Here is a 20,412-nt window from a genome sequence, read left to right as displayed (position 1 = left end):
TGGTTTTATTTTCTTTTTCTATCTAGTGAAGAATCAAATTAGTTTTTTTTTTCATTTAATCAAGAGCTTTATATGATTTTGAAAGTTATTATCATGGTCTGTAAATGATCGCTGAAACTCAAATTTGAGCAGGGAACCTGAATGTTTGATAGTGTTTTATGAAGTTCTAGGTTCTGAGTGTTTTATCTCTGTCCAACATAACCAGAATTGCATTAATTTCTGTATAGTGCTCTAATGTAAAGTTGATTTGATGATGTTTACAATGATTTCTAATGCCTTGCTATTGCAAATCTAATATGATATTGGTTGATGTTTGCTCTATCATGTGTTTATGAAAGGTTTGAAAATAGCTTGTAAAATTCAATTATTCTACTGCCAGATAAAGCTAATGTGATTGTTTTTCCCTAAGAAAAGAATGTCTTTTAATTTTATTCTCAATTGATTTTGTATGTTAGTTCACAAGATTGGAAGGCAAGACTAAAGATTCCACCAGCTGATACACGCTATAGGACAGAGGTATGATTACAAACAATTTAAAGCTGTTATCATATATATTCCAAGTGATTGTTTATTTAAATTATGTATTATGCTTTGGTTTTGGTCATATATTTTGTTTAAGAATTGCGATCTTTGAGTTTGTCAGGAACAGTACGCATCCCTTGTTGGAGTTGATTCTCTGCATTGGTTTTAGCTTTCATTTTGTTGAGTCATGTCATTTTTAGTGCCCTATGGCCTGTGCTCAGTGCCTTTTAGACATTTTATTTGATATGCCATTTTTCAGTCATTAGATCATTACGGCTTAGAATTTAGAGTATAAACATGCTTGATGAGATATTTACATCCTCACAGTCTTTTTTTACTAACTGAAATTAACCTGCATAACTACATTCACATAAAACAAGGAGGGAAAATTTTACAATTTTCATTTCAGTTACATTCCACTTAAATCTCAATTTCGATTCAACTAACTTTTGAATTTCTAAACTAACTGAATTTACAATGGAATTTAATTTCAAAACAGAATTTGAGTTAAACATTTCACTCACCAAATCCACCTCTAACAGATTTTATAACTTCTCATAACAGATCCTAACTAACTAATAACCTCTAACAGAAACAAAATTGCTGCACAGTTTCTGTTATGAACTTCTTAGCTAATTAAGTGTTAGGAAATTAATTAGTTGAATGTGTTATTACTTATTAGTAATGTCAGCTGTGAACTATTGTTGAAAGTCTAATAGTTTGCTTCTGTTAATGTTAATGTTGAGTTGTTATGACTTAAATGAAACCATGATATGCTTTTATTGTGGACTGCTATTAGCGAACTGTTTGGTGATTACTGAATTTCTGTTAGGATGGAGTTAAGTTTCTGTTAGATTTCTTACTTGAGTTAAGTCTGCTATCAGTTAGTAGGTTGTTTTGAATTCTGTTATGACTGTTAATGTTTGTTAAATTTCGGTTAAGTGAAAATTGTGAGAGTTAATTAGTTAGGAAAACAGAATTGAAAAATGACTATAACCTCACTCTCTCATAACTTTGCGGCTTCTTCGAACGTTCTAACATAAATCACCATTCTAACCTCTTCGAACCCTATATCGCGAATTCGTGGAATTGTGAACCCTACAAATTTTTGAACTTTATTTTGATTTCGAACACGCATTGGCTATGTTGTGTTTTTCTCTTTTCGGTTTCCCTTGGATTGCGAATTGGTTATGTTGTAAATGAAATTCTAGCATCGGGATATAACCTTTCACCTTTGTGGCATTTGATTCGCATAGATTTTGTTTATATTTCGAATTAAGTTCTATTCTGTTGTTGTGATCACTGTCCCAGTGTTGTGTTTTTTTTTCTGGTTTCGAGGCGGTTGCTTTGTGTATCGGCTAGCTTATGCGTTTTGGTTGCGTATGTTTGTAGGTAGAAGTTTTGTTTTGGTTTGTATGTTGATTTGTGTTGGCATGGTAATAATTTGGTACTACTGTACATGACAGTCTATATAGTGACTACATACTGCAAGTTGTTAGTTATTTCCATTAACATGTAGTTTTGGTTCGGTTTACATTAAAAAATAAACTAAGAATTAAGGCTTACATTGTTTTAGTTAGATTTCAGGAAGTGAGTACAATAGCTTATTGGATTTGTTAAAATATACAGCAGTTTAATAGATTTATAAATCTGTGCAGCAATTTTGTTTACGGTCTGAAATAATAATGTACAATAGTATTAAAATTTGGTATGTTCGTCATGTTTAATTTTTGAACCACTGAAAATAAAATAAAAATCCCTTGGAATGCATGTATTCTATTCTCTCCTAATACCCATTAGGAAGTTATCTGATTTTCTCCTAATACCCATTAGGAACTTATCAGCCATTCATTTTTGTCTAATATATGTTTTAATTTTCAGTGGTTGACGAGTTAATTGTTTGCCTTATAGAAAATGGATCGTACTTGGATGTACGATAGAGTATATTCCAATAGACACGGATTGAAAGAAGAGTATGTTCGCGGGGTTAAAGACTTCGTAAAGAGGGCTTTGAAACAACCTATTTGTAAATCTGAGGGAGGGATAAGGTGTCCGTGTATAAATTGCAAGTGTCTCAAGATAAGAACACCAACTAATGTTAGACTTCACTTGTATCGAGATGGATTTCAACCAGACTATTGGATTTGGACTCAACATGGAGAAGTAGAGCTCAATGTTAATACAAGGAATGATTCAAATAGTAGTGAGCATGTGCATCATGATGACCAAATTGAGGCAATGAATCAGATGGTGTATGATGCTTTTAGGCCTTATGGAGTATTCTCTCACGTGAATGATAACATAGAAGTTGAGGAATATACGGAGGATGAGTTTCCCAACGAAGATGCCAAACGATTTTATGACAACTTGATATCTTTCAACAAGCCCATTTATGAGGGAGCTACCCAATCAATATTATCAATATCTACTCAACTTCTTGAAATTAGGTCTAATTGGCATGTACCACAAAAAGGTTTAGATTTTGTTGCACAAATGCTTAAAAGTGTATGTCCAGTTCAAAAATGCTTGCCCGATAACTATTACCAAGCAACACAGTTGGTATCTAAGTTAGGGCTAAAGGTTGAGAAGATTGATTGTTGTAAGAATGGTTGTATGTTATATTACAAGGATGATAGCAATCTATCAGAGTGCAAATTTTGTAATGCTCCTAGGTTCATTCCTCGCAAGACTGGCATGGGAAAGTACAAAGATATCCCAGTGAAGAGAATGTTCTACTTCCCAATCATTCCCAGATTACAAAGATTGTATGCATCAACTGAGTCGGCAAGTGAAATGAGATGGCATCACATGAACAAAAATAGTTCCAACATCCTTCGCCACCCGTCAGATGGAAAAGCATGGAAACATTTTGATAGTGTATATCCTGACTTTTCTAGGGAACCCAGAAATGTAAGGTTGGGTCTGTGTTCAGATGGTTTTACTCCTTACATTCAAGCGTCTGCTTCTCCATACTCATGTTGGCCAATAATAGTTACTCCGTATAATCTCCCCCCTGAAATGTGCATGACCAAACCATACTTGTTTTTGGCATGCCTCATACCCGGACCTAAAAACCCTAAATTAAAGATAGATGTCTACTTGCAACCATTGATTGATGATCTACATCGATTGTGGTCCAATGGAATATTGACCTATGATATATCTACAAAACAAAACTTCATCATGAAAGCCTGCTTGATGTGGACAATTAATGATTTTCCAGCCTATGGTATGTTATCTGGATGGGGAACACAAGGTAAATTGGCATGCCCTCATTGTATGGAACACACTGATGCTTTCACCTTGAAAAGTGGCCATAAGAATTCCTGGTTTGACTGTCATCGTCGTTTCTTGCCATCTAATCACTCCTTCAGAAGGAGTAAAAGAAGTTTCCTAAAAAATAGGGTTGTGACCAATGAGCCACCTCCCATTTCCACAGGGAAAGATATATGGGCAGTAATAAGTAATTTTCCAAAAGTTACTGAAATTGGATGGGAGGCGAAATGGAAAGAATTCGAAGGGTATGGAGTGGATCACAATTGGAAAAAGCGAAGTATTTTTTGGGATCTCCCATATTGGAAGGATAATTTGTTAAGGCATAACCTCGATGTGATGCACATAGAAAAAAACGTCTTCGATAATATATTTAATACTGTCATGAATGTTAAGGATAAAACAAAGGATAATGAAAAGGCAAGAGAAGACTTGGCTAAATTATGCTTTCGCAGGGACTTGGAGCTCCAACCCTTAGAAAACGGAAAGAATGGTAAACCAAAGGCTAGTTACACTCTAACCAAATCTGAAGCCAAGTTGGTTTGTAAATGGCTTAAGGAATTGAGAATGCCAGATGGCTATGCTTCAAACCTCAGTAGGTGTGCCAATGTAGAAAAGGGTACGGTGCATGGGATGAAGAGCCATGATTGTCATGTTTTCATGGAATGTTTACTCCCAATTGCATTCCATTCATTGCCAGATTTGGTTTGGAAACCATTAACTGAGTTAAGTCGATTCTTTAAAGATCTTTGTTGCAATACATTGAGGATGGACGACTTAATTAAGTTGGATGAGAATATTCCAATTATCATATGCAAGTTGGAAAGGATTTTTCCACCAGGTTTCTTTGACTCAATGGAGCATCTTCCAATCCATCTTGCCAAAGAAGCAATTCTAGGTGGTCCAGTACAGTACCGATGGATGTATCCATTCGAAAGGTAATTGTTGTGGTTGATTTTATTAAGTTATTGCATGTTTATCATAAATTAATAAACGTGGAATGATTGAATGTGCAGATTTATGGGAGTCTCAAAGAGGGCAGTGACAAATAAGGCTAGAGTTGAAGGTTCCATATGCAGTGATTATATACATCGCGAGACAAATTACTTTTGCTCTCATTATTTCAACTCTTTCCGTTTGTTGCCAACCATAAATCTTAGTAACAAACCTCATTTAGACAATGATGACATTCTACCTACAATGTCCATTCTACAAAGTGGCGGTCGACCAAGTGGGAAGTCACGAAAATATTTTCTATCTGATAAGGAATGGAAGTCTTCACATGTGCATGTCTTGATAAATTGTGATGAGGTTAAACCATATCTTGAGTAAGTGTGCATCATAATATATTCAATCAAATTATTGATGCATATCATAATAGATATTTACTTATGAATCGTGTGATTTATTTCAGCATATTCTTAGAGAACCACTCTCTAGATATAGAAGATTCATCTGGGCGCATACATATAGAGTTTCCTATATGGCTGAAGAAATATGTAAATGAGGAGACAAATGGAGTTACTAACCAAGATATAATTGCCTTGTCTCGCAGTCCTGCATCAATGGCCATATCATGGAACATGTATTTTATCAATGGGTACAAGTTTCATACTGAAGAATGGAGCAAAGGTAGAAAAACTAGCAATTGTGGTGTGCACGTGAAAGGTCTTGCAGAAGGAGGAAATACTGATTTTTATGGAATAATCAAACATATCTTTGAGCTAGATTACTTTGGTCTGAAGCATAAGATTCCAGTTTTTTATTGTGAATGGTTTGATCCAACAAGGAATACGGGCACAAAGGTTCACCCACAATATAAAACTGTGGATATTAAGATGGATAAACGTTATCGTCCTTATGATCCTTTCATCCTTGCGCAAAATGCAAGACAAGTGTATTATGTCCCATATCCAGAAATGTGTAGAGATATGCGTGGATGGTGTGCGGCAATCACCACAAAACCAAGGGGTCGCGTAGAGATTGACAACATGGAGGATGAAGTACCTTATCAATCTGATGGGATGTTACCGGCGCTACCCAATGTAGAAATTGAAGCAATATCTTGTTTGCGTGACATGTCACAATTAGATGTGTTTGAAGAGATTTTTGATTGCTCTACTAGTGAAGCAGATAGAGGGCATTGATGAAGATAAATTAAGTCGTTGTGCATTTATCTTTTCCCTGTAGAGAACTTTTTCTTTGTTTACCCCTCCTTTGTTAGCAGCATTCCTTTGTATTTGAAATGGCTCCATTTCTAATATCCTTGAATTACTTGATGCTTAGGCAGATATTTGCATCCTTGAATTACTCAACCCTTTTTTGATATTGGTGAACCTGAAAATACTGGTATGTATGATATGATTACAGGGTTTCTATAATGGAATATTTGAACACTGTAGATTTCCTTGATTAATTGATTTTCTGATGACTTGTGAGTACTTTCTATTTTGTCCTTTTTCGGTTGCATTTCTGTTTCCCACTTTGCAACCTTTTCCTTCAATCAGATGCAGGTAGGATATCGTACTAAACTTTTCATTTTGATATATCATTGTAACTTGATGCTGCCAAGTATAGACTGTTAAATTACATTTGCGAGGAATTATTTTATATTATCATATCCACTGTTGTGTAAATGTATCTTATGCATTCTTTCCAACATGATAGTTTTCACGCTCCTTTGTTGCATCTTCCAAAATGTCTATGGTATCTTCTATGTAGTTCTATGCACATACCCAAGATATTTTGCAGGATGTGTGCTTTTTGTTGTATTCAGAAGTGATGCTTTCACAATTGATGAAATAATTTGCAGTGACTTTACTATGCATTTGTTGAACTAAAATTAATTTAATATTATACTCGCCACATCTTTTCTTTTACTTTTAATTTTATCAGAAACTGCATTTGATAATGTTATGATACTGTTAAGAGTGTGAGACTGACTAATCCTTTTATTTTTATGACAACAGATGACTAAAAGAGGTGGAAAAGCTAAGGTATTAGCACCAGGAAAACTTCAAGAAGAACGAAATCGCATAATTAACAAGAAGCATATCGTTAGGAAACCTGCTCAAACAACATTGTCTATGCAGGATGCATCATCGGCACCAACACCAGCTCAGGCAGCACCGTCCGTGCAGGTTGCATCGTCGATGCCGACATCAGCTTCGAAAAAATCATCTGTGCAGGCTGCATCGTCGATGCCAACACCAGCTCAGGAAGCATCGTCCGTGCAGGTTGCATCATCAATGCCAACATCAGCTTCTAAAAAATCGTGTGTGCAGGCTGCATCGTTGATGCCAACACCAGCTCAGGCAGCATCGTCCGTGCAGGCTGCATCGTCGATGCCAACACCAGCTCAGGCAGCATCGTCTGTGCAGGCTGCATCGTCGATGCCAACACCAGCTCCAACTGTAGTACCTGTTCATGCCACTACCTCTGAGAAATTCAGTTTTATGCCTACTCCAACTTTAAGCCATCAAACAATGGCTGGCCCTCAAAGTATAAACCTTCAAACAATGGCTAGCCCTTCAAATTTGGCAGAGGAGGAAGATGTGGATGCTGATGAGGATGAGGCGGTGGGTCAAGAAACTATTACCCCTCTTGTGCCAACAATAGATGAGAATGGGAAAGTTATTATAAAACCATCTGGTACTGGGTAAGTCATATATATTCTCATAATTTAATTTTGTGCAGGAATCTTTACTATATGTTGCACATTTTGATTTTGGCTTTTCTGCATGCCTAAAGAAGCTTCTGTAAAATTGTGTATCCTCTGCATTTGAAGTTGGCATGTGAAAGATAGGTTACCGCACATAGCTCAAAATTCGACAAGTTTAAACTGTGGCTAAAAAGAATCTCACAAAATATTTGTCACAGTTGAACCATGACCAAATATGACACATGTTTGATTTGCCACGCTTAAGTTAACCTACATAGGACCTTCAGAAAACTTAAGACAGATCTGAATATCAGATATCAAATATGTAAACATAATCATCTAAAGAGACATAGTAATATAGTATGCAGTAATAAACCAAATAAAGATTAAAGATTTTCCACCTTGTTGTGAATCTCACCTTTTATGGATTCGTACACTACAGCTTTTTAAGTGCTTCCCTACAGTTAAATGTGATTAATAATATTGTTTTGTCTTGGACTGGAATAATTAACACAAGAATGTAACATGTGTCATAATCGTAATTGGTCATTAGGAACTCCATTGCATGATTCTATACAGAGGAACAGAACATGTAGATTGATTTTGGGTGTAAAAGCTCCTAATCTAAATATGCTTACAGTACTAAAGTTCCACTTGGGAACATCATTCTCTAATAAGCTTCTTTCAGTTTACTTAATGTTTTATTTTGAGGTAAGTATCTCGTTAATTAACTATGTAATCATTAAGATACTGATGTTTAAAATATTCAATTAGACATATTGATTGATAAAAAGGATTCTCCATTGCATATGTAGAATTATGGTAATAACAGTAACACTACATTTCATGTCAGTATTATACAACATTTGAAACACTACAAAAAAAATGAATACTTTGGAGGCTGTTGCTGAATCTCAACATTTCCTATTACAAACAAATATCATACATTGTAATTAAAAAAAAATGGAAGGAAAAAAAAGTTTAAGTGTGGAAGAAATCTCATATAGTTTTATTATTGTATTTTGTCTAAAATATATATAACCTGTTAAGAAAGTTGAGAATATTACTATCCATATGATTCTTAATAATTTAGTAGTTTTATTATTGTATTTTGTAGGCTAGTTCCTGCCAAAGAAGTTGCTGGTGCCATTAATTATGCGATACGCAAACAATTTTATAAACCTATACATCATTGGTCTGCACTCGATCCTGATACGAAAGCTGATTGGTTTAAGTTGTTTGGAGTAAGTATTTATTGACTTTTGTCACTTAAGTTGATCAAATTATATTTAAAAAAGTAACTAATTGGTTATTAATATTAATTATGTGATTTTAATTATTTTTAGGAGAAGGTTTCGTGGGATCCTTTCGATCATGCATTTGTCTATAGCGCATTTGAAAAAAAAGGAAGAAAACGATTAAACGACATGTTGGGGAAGGCGAGGAGAAAAGGGACTCGACCTTCATGGATTGGTGATGATGCTTGGGTTGAACTTCAAACTTATTGGAAAAAGACCGAGTTTTTGGCTGTGTCTTCTCAAAACAAGACCAATCGAGCTTCCGCAAGAGGCGGAGCAGTCCACACCACAGGCCGTAAGGCTCATATTGATGTTGCACTTCAACTTGTAAGTAATAAAATCCTAACAAATTATTATTATTATGAAGATTCTTTATATCTTGACAGTTTTACTCGTATTCTGTATTGATTATTTGATTATTTGATTTTTGTAGTCACGTGAACTTCAAAGGGATCTGCGTCCCGATGAGTTATTTTTAAAAACACACAAGAGGAAAAATGGTGAATGGGTTGACAGTCGTGCTGCATCTACTTATGTAAGTTCTCGTAAATTTTACTGCATAAATATTTGCATCAATAACCTGCTGATCATGACAGAAAAACAAGTGAGCAACCAATATCTCACTCTTGTATTTTTTTTCATAACAGTATGCCAAGTATAGCCTAGGCAGTTCTAGTTCAGTCCAAATAAATTCACAAACAACTAGCTCATTACCACACTGCAAAATAATTAACATAGCAGAGTTAGGAACTTTTCTGTTAACTAAATACTAACAGTTCATCCAAGTAATCCGTAACAGAATTTTAATTTCACAAAACCAATAGCTAAGTAATACTCACAATTTCAAACAAGGTTAACCCAACTAAAGACATTCACGTTGCATTTAAAGAGTTTACTAACAGAAATTTGTTAACTAACACCAATGCTATAAACAGCCCATGAATTCACCACAAAAACCAACAACCACAACGGCATAATAAACATTTGGTTCATGCCTAACTATCAGTTTGAAATTCCTGCAATCAGTTTGCTGTGCTGTTTGATATTTGTTTTACTTGCAGTCCTAACACTAACAGTCCTAACACTAACAAATATTTGCTGCAACAAGTATAGATATCAGTTTTACTTGCAGTCCTAACACTAACAAATATTTGCTGCAACAAGTATAGATATCATTGATTCAAGTCAAAAACAGAAGTGTGATTACTCATTAGAACACCTTTTAATATATCCAACTATTTATCTGAATGAAAATGAATAGTACATCATACGATTCCATATACACATTATGTTAAGGCTTCAGATTTTGATATTATTCATGCTTGCAGTTTTTGTAGTGGTTAGCAATGTTCCAAAAGAAGCATAGAATCAATATTATGTTGTTTTAGCTTTTAAGCGGAAAACCATTCCATGGGTTCAATGTTCATTTTGTCAGTTTCAATCCATTTTTCTTCTTTTAAGTCTTTGTTATAACATTGGATTTTTGGGCCCTGCTCAAAAAGGGCTTCTTTTTCGGGAACAAGGACTATTTAGTAATATTTATAATAATACTTGTTTATTGGTTGTTGGGAGATTTTCTGGGGACGAGGACTCATGGTTGCTCGTATAATCAAAAGAGCAACTGCGTTAGTTACTAAAGTTGGTTAACGTGAGTGCTCCTTTGTTACGTGGTGACCATAAATCCCGGATTTATCATGCCACTTCACTCAAAGCCCGCCTTTATTTGGGACTGATGAACATGCTTGAACTTGAAAAGTAATGTATACGTTCTATGTTAATGTAGTGTTTAAAGTTTGTGACACAATGGCATTATAACCATCCTATTTAATAGCCCGTCTTCATCTCTAAATTCTTAACAGAGCACTAACTTAGCATTATAATGTTTTGTTATGCAGAAGACTTTTAAAGAGAAGTTTGATGCAGAACTTCAGCCAACTGAAGAAGGGAATGGAGAGGTTGTTCAGGTGTTAGATGGAGAGCGTGTAAATCAGCTATGGACAGAGGCTGCTGGGGGCCGTAACCGTGGTCGGGTTTATGGCGCTGCAGATTTAGCTATTAATCTAAAACGTGGATCAAAAAGTTTTACCCAACAATCTCAAACTCCTCAACACTCTATGTTTGGGATGTCATTAGAAGCTGAAAGAGCAGCTAGAATTAGAGCTGAACAAATTGCCGAGGCTGCAACGACCCAATTACAAGAGGCTAACGAAGCAATGCGAGCTGCTATCGAGGCTGCAAAAGCTGCTACCGAGACTGCACAAAGGATGGAGAGGGAGATGAATGCTTGGAAGGAATTTATGATGAAGAAATTTGACACTTCAACTTTTGTATCACATTCTCATCATTATGATGACGATTTGGATGATCAATCATTAGATGAAGATTGATCTTGTACTTTTAGTAGAACGAATTAATCTCGGATGTGATTACTTTTTGTGTATGTTTTTTGAAAGTTAATGTGGGTAGAACTTTTGTAGTTACTTTCACGAATGTTTAAAATTGTTTCCAAATGTTTTACCATAAATATGATATTGTGGATTGAAAAAATTTGTTCGAGTGAGGTTGTCATGTTGCAACCCGTTATTGTCCTTTTTTGTTGACTTTAGAGTCGGTGTATGCAAGGCTAAATATTAGTATAGACTTTTCTATGTTGACTTTAGTGTCGGTGACACGGACGCTATCTGTTGACTTTTTTTGTTGACTTTAGAGTCGGATAGGCCAACGCTAAACATAATATTGACTTTTCATGGTTTTGAAACAACATAGCGTCGGTTCCTTAGTGTCCGCTTTATGCAAGGCTAAATATTAGTATAGACTTTTCTATGTTGACTTTAGTGTCGGTGACACGGACGCTATCTGTTGACTTTTTTTGTTGACTTTAGAGTCGGACCGGCCAACGCTAAACATAAAATTGACTTTTTATGGTTTTGAAACAACATAGCGTCGATTCCATTAGTGTCCGCTTTAGCCTCCGTCTCCCCGAGGCTACGTAGCGTCGGTGTATCTTTAGCCGACGTTACACAGTAGCTTCGCAACTTTTATTCAAGGCCCGACACCGACGCTAATCCGACGCTAACCACATATTAGTGTCTGTTTTTCCACCGTTAGCGTCTGTAAATGGCCGACGCTAAAAACAGTTTTTCTAGTAGTGTAGGGTGAAGCAGATGAAATGGGAAGTGAGGGTAAGACCCCACAGCTCTTATCCCTGGCCTGGGAGAGCTTCAGACAGATGAAAGTGTGGGAGTTCAGAAAGTTGGAACTCTTCTCCACAGATGACCGACACAACAAAGATCTTGGGTTAATATCCACAATGCATCAACACAAGGTGTGTGAGCAAAGGAAATGACACACTGAATAGCAGGAGATGGATTGCACATCTCTTTTATCTGCCAATTTCCTCATAGAGGTCTTTTCCTGCTTGGCACAAAGATAAACAAACACAAGCATTGCCTCTTAAGGAGGACTTCAGACAGATGCCTGCCCACATAACAGGACAGGTCTTCCAGACTACATGAAGTCAGGGAGTTATACCTCAAAAGGTTAAGCAACCAAGAAAAGCAAAAAGCAAGTTCAAAAGAACTTAAGCAACTTATGTACCTGAAAAAAATCTAACTCAATAAGTATACAACTCAAAAAGTCAAACAGACAACCAATAGTCAACAGTCAATAGTGCACAGTCAAACAAGCAATGCAACAATGTGCAAGGCACAAGCTCAAACCAAATGATCTAAAATCCACCTACAAAACAGCTCAAGATTAGTCAACATCAACCAATTATTCAACTCAAGCAAATGAATCAATCCCCTTATGGCCATGTGCTTCTTAACCTGAAAACAAAGCTCAAACATAAGCACAAACCACTAGGACAAAGCCTAGGGTCAAAGAGGGAGAAATAATTCAAAACAGAACATGAAATTCAACATGAATCAACCTCAATAAATTAGGAACATAATCCAAAAGGTCTCATGTCAATAGCATCAACCAAATTCATTTCAAAAACCAATCATGGCAAGGCATGCAAGTTGAAAGCACATTGAGACAACAGAATGAACAAATGCACATTAATTCAAAAATGATTCAATTAATCTCAATAAAAATCATGGATAAACATAACACACAACATGATCAACACACCAAAAATCAAGGCAATTGGACAAGTTTAAGCATAGTAATCAAATTCATCAAGTCAAGGCAATCAAAACAAGCTCAAATGAGACACCAAATGCTACATCAACTTAGCACAAGCCTAAAACAGAATTGGAACATGGTAAAGACCTCAAACCAAATCCACAACAAACTTCAATATGTCTAGAAACAATGTGCAAAATTTCACATTCATAGGATAAACAACCATCATTACACAAATCATTGAAGTTCAAGACTATTCCAAAGTTCACAAATGACAATCCAGAAAGAAAAATCTCAAACAAATCAGAAATTATTCCAAAAATTCCAATAACAATCATGAGCATTCATAACATGCATAGGAAGCATCATACAAAAAATCACATCAATTGGAATTCATTTGGAAAGGAAAAGAAATTAGACAAGTTGAGCAAGCAAAGGTGTGAGACACATTGTCACACCTACATTAACAAGGTCATAACTCAGCAACCACAAATGATAAAAATGCAAACTCAACACCAAAATGTTCAGCCAAGAGTCTAGTTTAAGCATGTAAAATTTCATAGGCATTGGATTAAAACTCATCATTTCACAAGAGATATGGCAAGGTATAGCACAAAATGAACCTATGCACACAAACCCTAGGCACAATTAATTTCCATCCGAGCACAATTTCTGGAAAAATAATGAAAACAAACTAGAAACAATAAGGAGAACAATGCAAAAATTCCCACATTATTTGGATGATTTATCATTTAGTTATGAATTTTTAAAGTGAAAGGAAAATTAAAAAAAACATGTGAAATATGTATGAATGTGATATGGAGGGAAAAGAATAAAAATGCCATGCCATTTGAAAAAAACCATGAGCCAGGAATCGAACTGAGTAAATATTCAAAATCTGGCGCCACATACATGAAACTCTGCGTTTCATTAAACGCAGGTGGCAGTCAAAGGTGACGTGGCCAGGGTCAAACACGCGGGAACCAATCAAAAGGCCATGCAATCAGCAAGACGGACCAATACATGTTCAGTATTTCCAATAACACATGCAACCACACGAAATTAGGTTTTGGAGGATCAAACAGGCTTTTCTGGAAATTTCACATCAACCTTCATCGTGTTCTTGATGCATCATGAACAAACTTTTCAGATTTTAAAAATGAGCATATCAATGGATAGGTCTTCCATCACACATCACAAATCTAAGCATGATTTAACCTAATTCAACATATATTCAAAGATCCGAAGCCATGAATGTTCATGCATCAAACTTTAATCCATCATATCTAACACAATTCTACATGAAAATTGATGATTCGAAGCTCAGTTTGCTCAGTGTTCAAAGATCTATCATAAGCACATAACAATTTCAAGAATTAAGACATGAGATTTCTGACCTTGATGAAGCTACAGAACTGGAATCAATGGATTTAGGTCTTGAAAAGCATAAACAGATCTTCCTAAGCTCTTGTACGTGTAAGACCCCAATTTTGGGCCCTAAGATCCCTCGTGGCCCATATCATATCATACCATGGCCTCAAGGATCACTGCATGCCCTAGTTTCCCTCCTAGTGGGTAGATTGCCTTGTGAGTTGATTCTTGATCACCAAGCATACCTTGCATTTGTGTATATTTGCTTTCCATATGTTATCTTTCAAAAAGTACAAAAATATTGTCAGTCTAACCTTGTTGCTTGCAGTTGAAGCAATCATCAGCAATTAGGTCAAAGACAGTCAACAGTCAGTCAAAGCAATGGATGGTGGCCATTCTTACAGAATTTGGGCACCATGACCAATAATCAAGAGTTCATACAACTTGGGACATCATTTGAAGTCAAGTTCTCAAGGATTTAGGGTTTGGAATTCATCAGAAATGCTTCAGTCATCCAAAACCCTAGAAAAGTCAAACTTGGTCAACTGTGGATTTAATCAGTGATTTGATGGATAGAATTGATTTGAAGGAGCTCATCCATGCTTATATAAGCCTCATATATCATGCCAAACCTCATCATAGAAGAATTTGAAGCAAAATCAGAAATTTCCCAAAATAGAAAGTGGACCTGTAATTTCAACTGCCAAAAATGGAAACTTCTTGATCCTCAACTTACATCATGATACAAGCTCCAAATGAATTTTTGCCCAACATGAAAGTTGAAGATCTTGTTCTCCCATTTTCAAAAAGTCCAAGAACACCCAAATCCCATGTATGGTTGTCAAGATATGATCAATTCAATTTCAAAAATTTGTGAACTTCAACAAGCCATATCTCATGAACCATAAGGCCAAATTTGGTGGGGTTTTTTCCTACAAACCACATTTCATCCCCTCTTTCCAAAAATATAAATTTCATGAACCAAAACCTTGCCAATCAAAATGGCATTTTTTGACTTGTTTCATTTAAAATTCAAGTTTGACCAAAAGTTGACTTTTTGATTTAGCAAGTTTTAACACTTTTGGCCAATTGGGAAATGTTTGGAATGTTGTTTGAGACATGTCTAGGGCCCAAACTCGGCCAGAAGCATACACCTCCATGTGCATATGTGGGAAATTAGCAAATTTGCAAATGGCTTCATTAGAGTAAATCCTTGTTAACACTTCATGAGCAGACATAAAACAGCAAATATAAGGGTCATTTGCAGCCTGTTTTGAAGCCCATTTTCGTGCAGAACTTACACCTCCACTTCCATATGTCAAAAGTTAGCAAATTTGCAAATGGCTTCATTTGATTAAAACAAGTTTAACACATCATTAAGCTAACACTAAACAGAAGTATATATGCATATTTTCTGTTCATTTCCAACCCTAGAGACTTAGCAGCAGCCCTAGCAACACAGAAAATTCTCACTTCTCTCACACTTCCATTTTCATACCTTTGAAAATTCTGCTCAAAACTCAAAAACCCTCGAGCCACTCTTACTTCCTCCATTACCTGGCCAATCTTTGAGAGCTTTTTGAACCATCAATCACCAGCTGGAAGTCCATTTTCGTGCTCTGTTTTCCCTCAAGCTTCAGCCATGGCAGGTGTTGTTTCAAGAGGAATTTGAGTTGTTCAAGCTAAAGGCTTCAAGTATACACCAACATCAACCAAGATCTTCTTCTGTTTCAGCTTACATCACCCAAATAACCACTGCATCTCATTTTTTCTTCAAAAACAAGTAAGGTTTCGACCAACTCTTTTCTCAAATTTTTGCTATGCCATGTGTAGTCCTTGACTTGCTGATTCTAATGAACTATAGTTTGCTTGAAATGATTGAATATTGCATGAAATATCTGGAAATGAAGTTTTGTGCTCAATGATAATTTTGCTCGATGCATGCTGTTCAACGTGTTTCAATGCATTTGGCTTATGGATTTGTGATGTTTATGCCTTGCTGATTCTGTTGGTATGATTGATTCATGTTTCTGGGTGATTTCATTTTCCATGATTCTTGGAGAAGATGAACACATGCGTGTTACTGCAGAAACCCTAGCACTTTTCCAGTTTTTCTTCTTTTCCAATCGTGTTTGTTTATTTGTTGTTTAATGCTACATGAGTGATAATTGCTATGTTGTTTATAAGGTTCTGTTTGGTTTTGTTTTTTTAATGTTGATGAGCATGAAAATGGTGTTGCCATGCTGTTCCAAAACCCTAATCACCTGCCCAGAATTTGAACTTGTGAATGGATTGGTTGCTTTGCTTGATTTTTCCTGCGTGAGTACTGTTCCATTGGGCATTAGCCAATGAGAACATTTTATTTCTTTGCCTGGAGCTGTGCGTTTTGATAAGTGATGCGCCTTATTACCAAAATGCCACTGGTCAACCTTGGTTGACTCTCCATGCCATGTTCTTTGTTCATGTTTGCTACAATTTGTTCATCATCTTTCCAAATTCATATTTCACTCGTTTCAACTCCAAAATTCATGAAATGTTTCCATCATGATCACATGAATGTCTAGTATTTTATCATGATTTTTGCTGAATTTTTGGTTGGCTGGTTTTTTAATGGCTCTAGGTTTCTTGTCATGTATGCTTATTTGATACCTTTTGCCATTTCTTTTGTGAAATAATGATGATGCATCCAATGACCCTGAAATTTTTTGTGATTATTCTACACTCACTCATGTTCATTTTGATGTAAAGTTTGTGCATTTATCATTTGTGGTGTGTGAGATATGATTTTCTGAAGTAGGGTGTGACAATTTGTGTCACACCAATGATATGCCATTTCATGATTTTTGTTCACATGCTTCCTGGCCTCCAAATAATGTGAAATTTTGCATGAGCCATCTCTTATATGTCTAGTTGATGTGTGAATTTTCCTGGATTTAATCATGCCATTTCCTATTTGTTTGTGAATTTTCTTCCCTGCCTAGTCAAATTTTGACTTTGTGTGACACTTCTGGCCATTTCATTTGGGAAATTCTCATATCTTATTGTATGATCATGAAATTTCACATGTGCATACTAGACATCTTGAGCTTTGCATTGGTGTTAATCCCATCCATTTCTCATCTGTTTTCATTTTGTTATGATTTTTTGAAGATGACACATGTTTTGTTGACTTCTTTGTGCACACTTGAAACTTGTTTGACTTCCTGATTTTATTTGACTATCTTCCCATGATCCAATTGAGCTGAAATTTCATATGCATGCTATGTTGTGGATTGTGATTGAGTGTGAATTATTTCATAATTTTTGGGATTGATTATGTTTGCTTTTGAGCTTGGTCTTGCTGTTGACCTTTTGTGTGCTCTTATTTGCCATGTTTTGACTTCTTTGGTCTATGAAATGACAATGATGCATGATTTGAGTTTGAAACCAATTGTGCTTGTTTCTTAAATGCTTGAACTTGACTTTGGTTGACTATTTGTTTGCTGTTTTGACTTTCCCTTTTGCTTTTGACCCTAGGCTTGCCCTAGTGGTCTTTTGGACTTATGTTGAGTTCATTGTTTCAGGTTAAGCATAGTGCTTCAAAGAAACCATACAAATTTGGTTGAGTTTGATTATATATCATGTGCTAACCTTTGTTTTGTAGGTGGTATGATTCATATAGTTGGGTCTTGTGCTTTTGCACTTCTGTTTATTGATCTAACTGTTTGATCTCTTTCTTTCTGATTTCAACTGTTGAACTGTTTACTGATAAGTTTGACTTTTTCAGGTACTCTTTAGTTGCTTTATTTGCTTGCTTTTCTATTTAGCAATTTGCTTTTGAGGTATAATTACTTCTCTTCATGTAGTCTGGAGACCCGGCTTGTTATTTGGCCGGGCAAACTGTCTGAAGTCCTCCTTAAGAGGCAATGCTTGTGTGTGTTTAAAATTGTCCCAAGCAGGAAAAGTCCTTCAAGTAAGGCAATTGGTAGATCAAAGGGATAAGTAGCCTATCCCCTACTATTCAGTGAGTCCTCTCCTTGCTCCCATTACATGGTTGTAGCATTGAGATAAAAACCCAAGATCTATCGAGTCAATGATGTGGAAAGAGCTCCATCTTTCTGAGCTCCCACACTTTCTGATGTGCTCTCCCTGATCAGGGATAAGAGCAATGAGGCACACCCCTCATCTCCTTTCATCTGCTTCACCTTAGCCTCTCAATGGCAAGGTTAAGAGCAACTCTTTACCCTATTCCAGTTGGCCTCAGTGCCTAATCCTTTTGTGTGAGCCCCCTTGTTTGGCTATAGAGTGTGCTGTTTGATATTCATTGATTGATTGATTGCTTCATATGCACATGTTTGCTTGTATGCTTCATGCATTTTATCATCATCATCAATTGCCATTAATGCATGATCATCTCATTTGTCTTTGTGATGCTATCATTGTTGCTTACCCATTGAGGACAATTGTAAGTCCATTGCTTTGGCATTTGCTCCTATGATATGGAAGGATAGAGTGTAAGACCTCATTGGTCACTCATATCTTCTGTTGTTTTGTTTGTTTGATTGTGAGGAAGCAGTTATAAGTCCCTGTAAGTTGGCATCTGTTTTCCTGTGATCATGATTTGTTTTATCTGTTTGTATGTGAGGTTGCAATTATAAGTCCCTGTAAGTTGGCATTTGCTTTCCTGTGATCATAATTTGGTTTGTCTGATTGTATGTGAGGTTGCAATTATAAGTCCCTGTAAGTTGGCATTTGCTTTCCTATGATCATATTGTTGCTTTTGTTCTTGTATGTGAGGATCCATTATAAGTCCCAGTAATGTGGCATTGGTTTTCCTATGATCATATGTGAGTTAACCTAAGTCCAGATAGATTGGCAGTTGACTTCCACATTTCATTCTTGTTTTCTTTTGAGGAGATTGGTGTAAGTCCATTGAGTGGCCTCTGATATCCATTTCTTTTTAGGAGACTGGTGTTAAATCCATCTATTGGTATCCGGTATCCACATTTTATTTCTTTGCTTGAGGAGATTAGTGTAAGACCATTGAGTGGCCTCTGATATCCCGTTTTGTTTTAGGAGATTGGTATAAGACCAGTGATTGGCATCGGTATCCGCCTTTCTTTTGCTTTGTTTGTTTGTTTTTGCTTATTTCCATTCCAAAGGACGCACTTGAATCATCTGTTATATGATTTCAAGAGGTGAACCTTCTGAGAAGTTTTACTTTCCATCTTCATCCATCCATCATTCATTATATCCTAAACCTTTTCACACAATACCTTTCAAATTTGACATAAGTGTTGTGCAAACATCTTCATGTTTTTTCTAACTAAAAACTGGACTCAAGTCCTTGACTTTTTTCAAACTCCATTTCATAATACTTCCTTGAATTAATCTTAATCATACTTTGACTTCATTTTCATAATCATAATCAGTTAACTTCACCCACTCAATTGTTTTGGCTTTGTCCATTGTTAATCTTTTCATACATGAGCTAGAGGTTTGATTTATCTTAGTGGTTGATGTTAATCTCACCTTCTGTCTTTAGTGATTGAATTGTAAGTCTTCCTTGCCTATTATAGGGTTAACCCCTCCCTGGCAAGTTGAAGTTGTTCTCACATGGTGGACGTGGTTGTTTGTATAAGGTTGAGTTTTCTCCCGTGGATAACGTAAGACCTAGGGTTTGTGTTTAAAATTGAACCCAACCCACTTTTGGAAATCTTTTAGCCGAACTACGGCGTTTTGATCCTTACCTTTGATGGAAGGTACGTAGGCAGCGGGTTTATCCGTTCAAACCCAATAAAAAATTGTACATTCTTTTCTCATCATCCCAATCATGTTTGCACAATACTTATGTCATAACAAGTAACAATCTTTTACAACAAGTGTGAAAAGGGCTCCCTAGGAGTACCTAGGACGTAGTGGGTGCCTAACACCTTCCCATTGCGTAATTTACCCCTTACCCAGACTCTCTGATCTTTTTATTAGTTTTCTACGTGTAAAACTTCTTAGGCTTTTGTTCGCTTTTTAGCCAGTCCTTTGGATAAATAAAAGTGCGGTGGCGACTCGAAATTTCATTGTATGCTTTGCTTATGGTTTAATCGATAAATCATATAGCGACGAATACACCGCTACAGTACGATTGAATGGAGGAAGGTTTGATGGGTCCTCGAGCTTGATTCC

At 36.1% G+C, this 20,412-nt stretch overlaps 2 protein-coding genes across 2 annotated transcripts in view; both read left to right on the top strand.

The window, feature by feature from the left end:
• LOC127122701 (uncharacterized) overlaps nt 1-11,141 on the top strand; it is a 69,454-nt gene extending 58,313 nt beyond the window's left edge. The window contains exons 4-8 of the mRNA XM_051052998.1: nt 6,765-7,453; nt 8,574-8,700; nt 8,803-9,081; nt 9,188-9,289; nt 10,650-11,141. Coding sequence (XP_050908955.1) covers nt 6,765-7,453; nt 8,574-8,700; nt 8,803-9,081; nt 9,188-9,289; nt 10,650-11,141 — 1,689 coding nt within the window. The remainder of the gene's footprint in view (nt 1-6,764; nt 7,454-8,573; nt 8,701-8,802; nt 9,082-9,187; nt 9,290-10,649) is intronic.
• LOC127122702 (uncharacterized) lies at nt 2,437-5,942 on the top strand. Its single transcript, XM_051052999.1, has 3 exons — nt 2,437-4,733; nt 4,812-5,123; nt 5,210-5,942. Exons 1-3 carry the CDS (start codon nt 2,437-2,439, stop codon nt 5,940-5,942), a joined length of 3,342 nt encoding a protein of 1,113 aa, XP_050908956.1.
• Nucleotides 11,142-20,412: the final 9,271 nt, after the last annotated feature.

The sequence above is a fragment of the Lathyrus oleraceus genome, chromosome 2, assembly GCF_024323335.1.
Source record: "Lathyrus oleraceus cultivar Zhongwan6 chromosome 2, CAAS_Psat_ZW6_1.0, whole genome shotgun sequence".
NCBI classification, from domain to species: domain Eukaryota; kingdom Viridiplantae; phylum Streptophyta; class Magnoliopsida; order Fabales; family Fabaceae; genus Lathyrus; species Lathyrus oleraceus.
Note: the sequence above shows the minus strand (reverse complement) of the source record. Positions and strands in the feature narration are given on the sequence as shown.

Excerpts from the sequence above, each read along its gene's own strand:
- LOC127122702 (XM_051052999.1), top strand. The coding sequence starts at position 2,437 with ATGGATCGTACTTGGATGTACGATAGAGTATATTCCAATAGACACGGA. Across the intron at positions 4,734-4,811 it reads TGGATGTATCCATTCGAAAG|ATTTATGGGAGTCTCAAAGA; the intron begins GTAATTGTTGTG and ends TTGAATGTGCAG. Across the intron at positions 5,124-5,209 it reads GAGGTTAAACCATATCTTGA|CATATTCTTAGAGAACCACT; the intron begins GTAAGTGTGCAT and ends GATTTATTTCAG.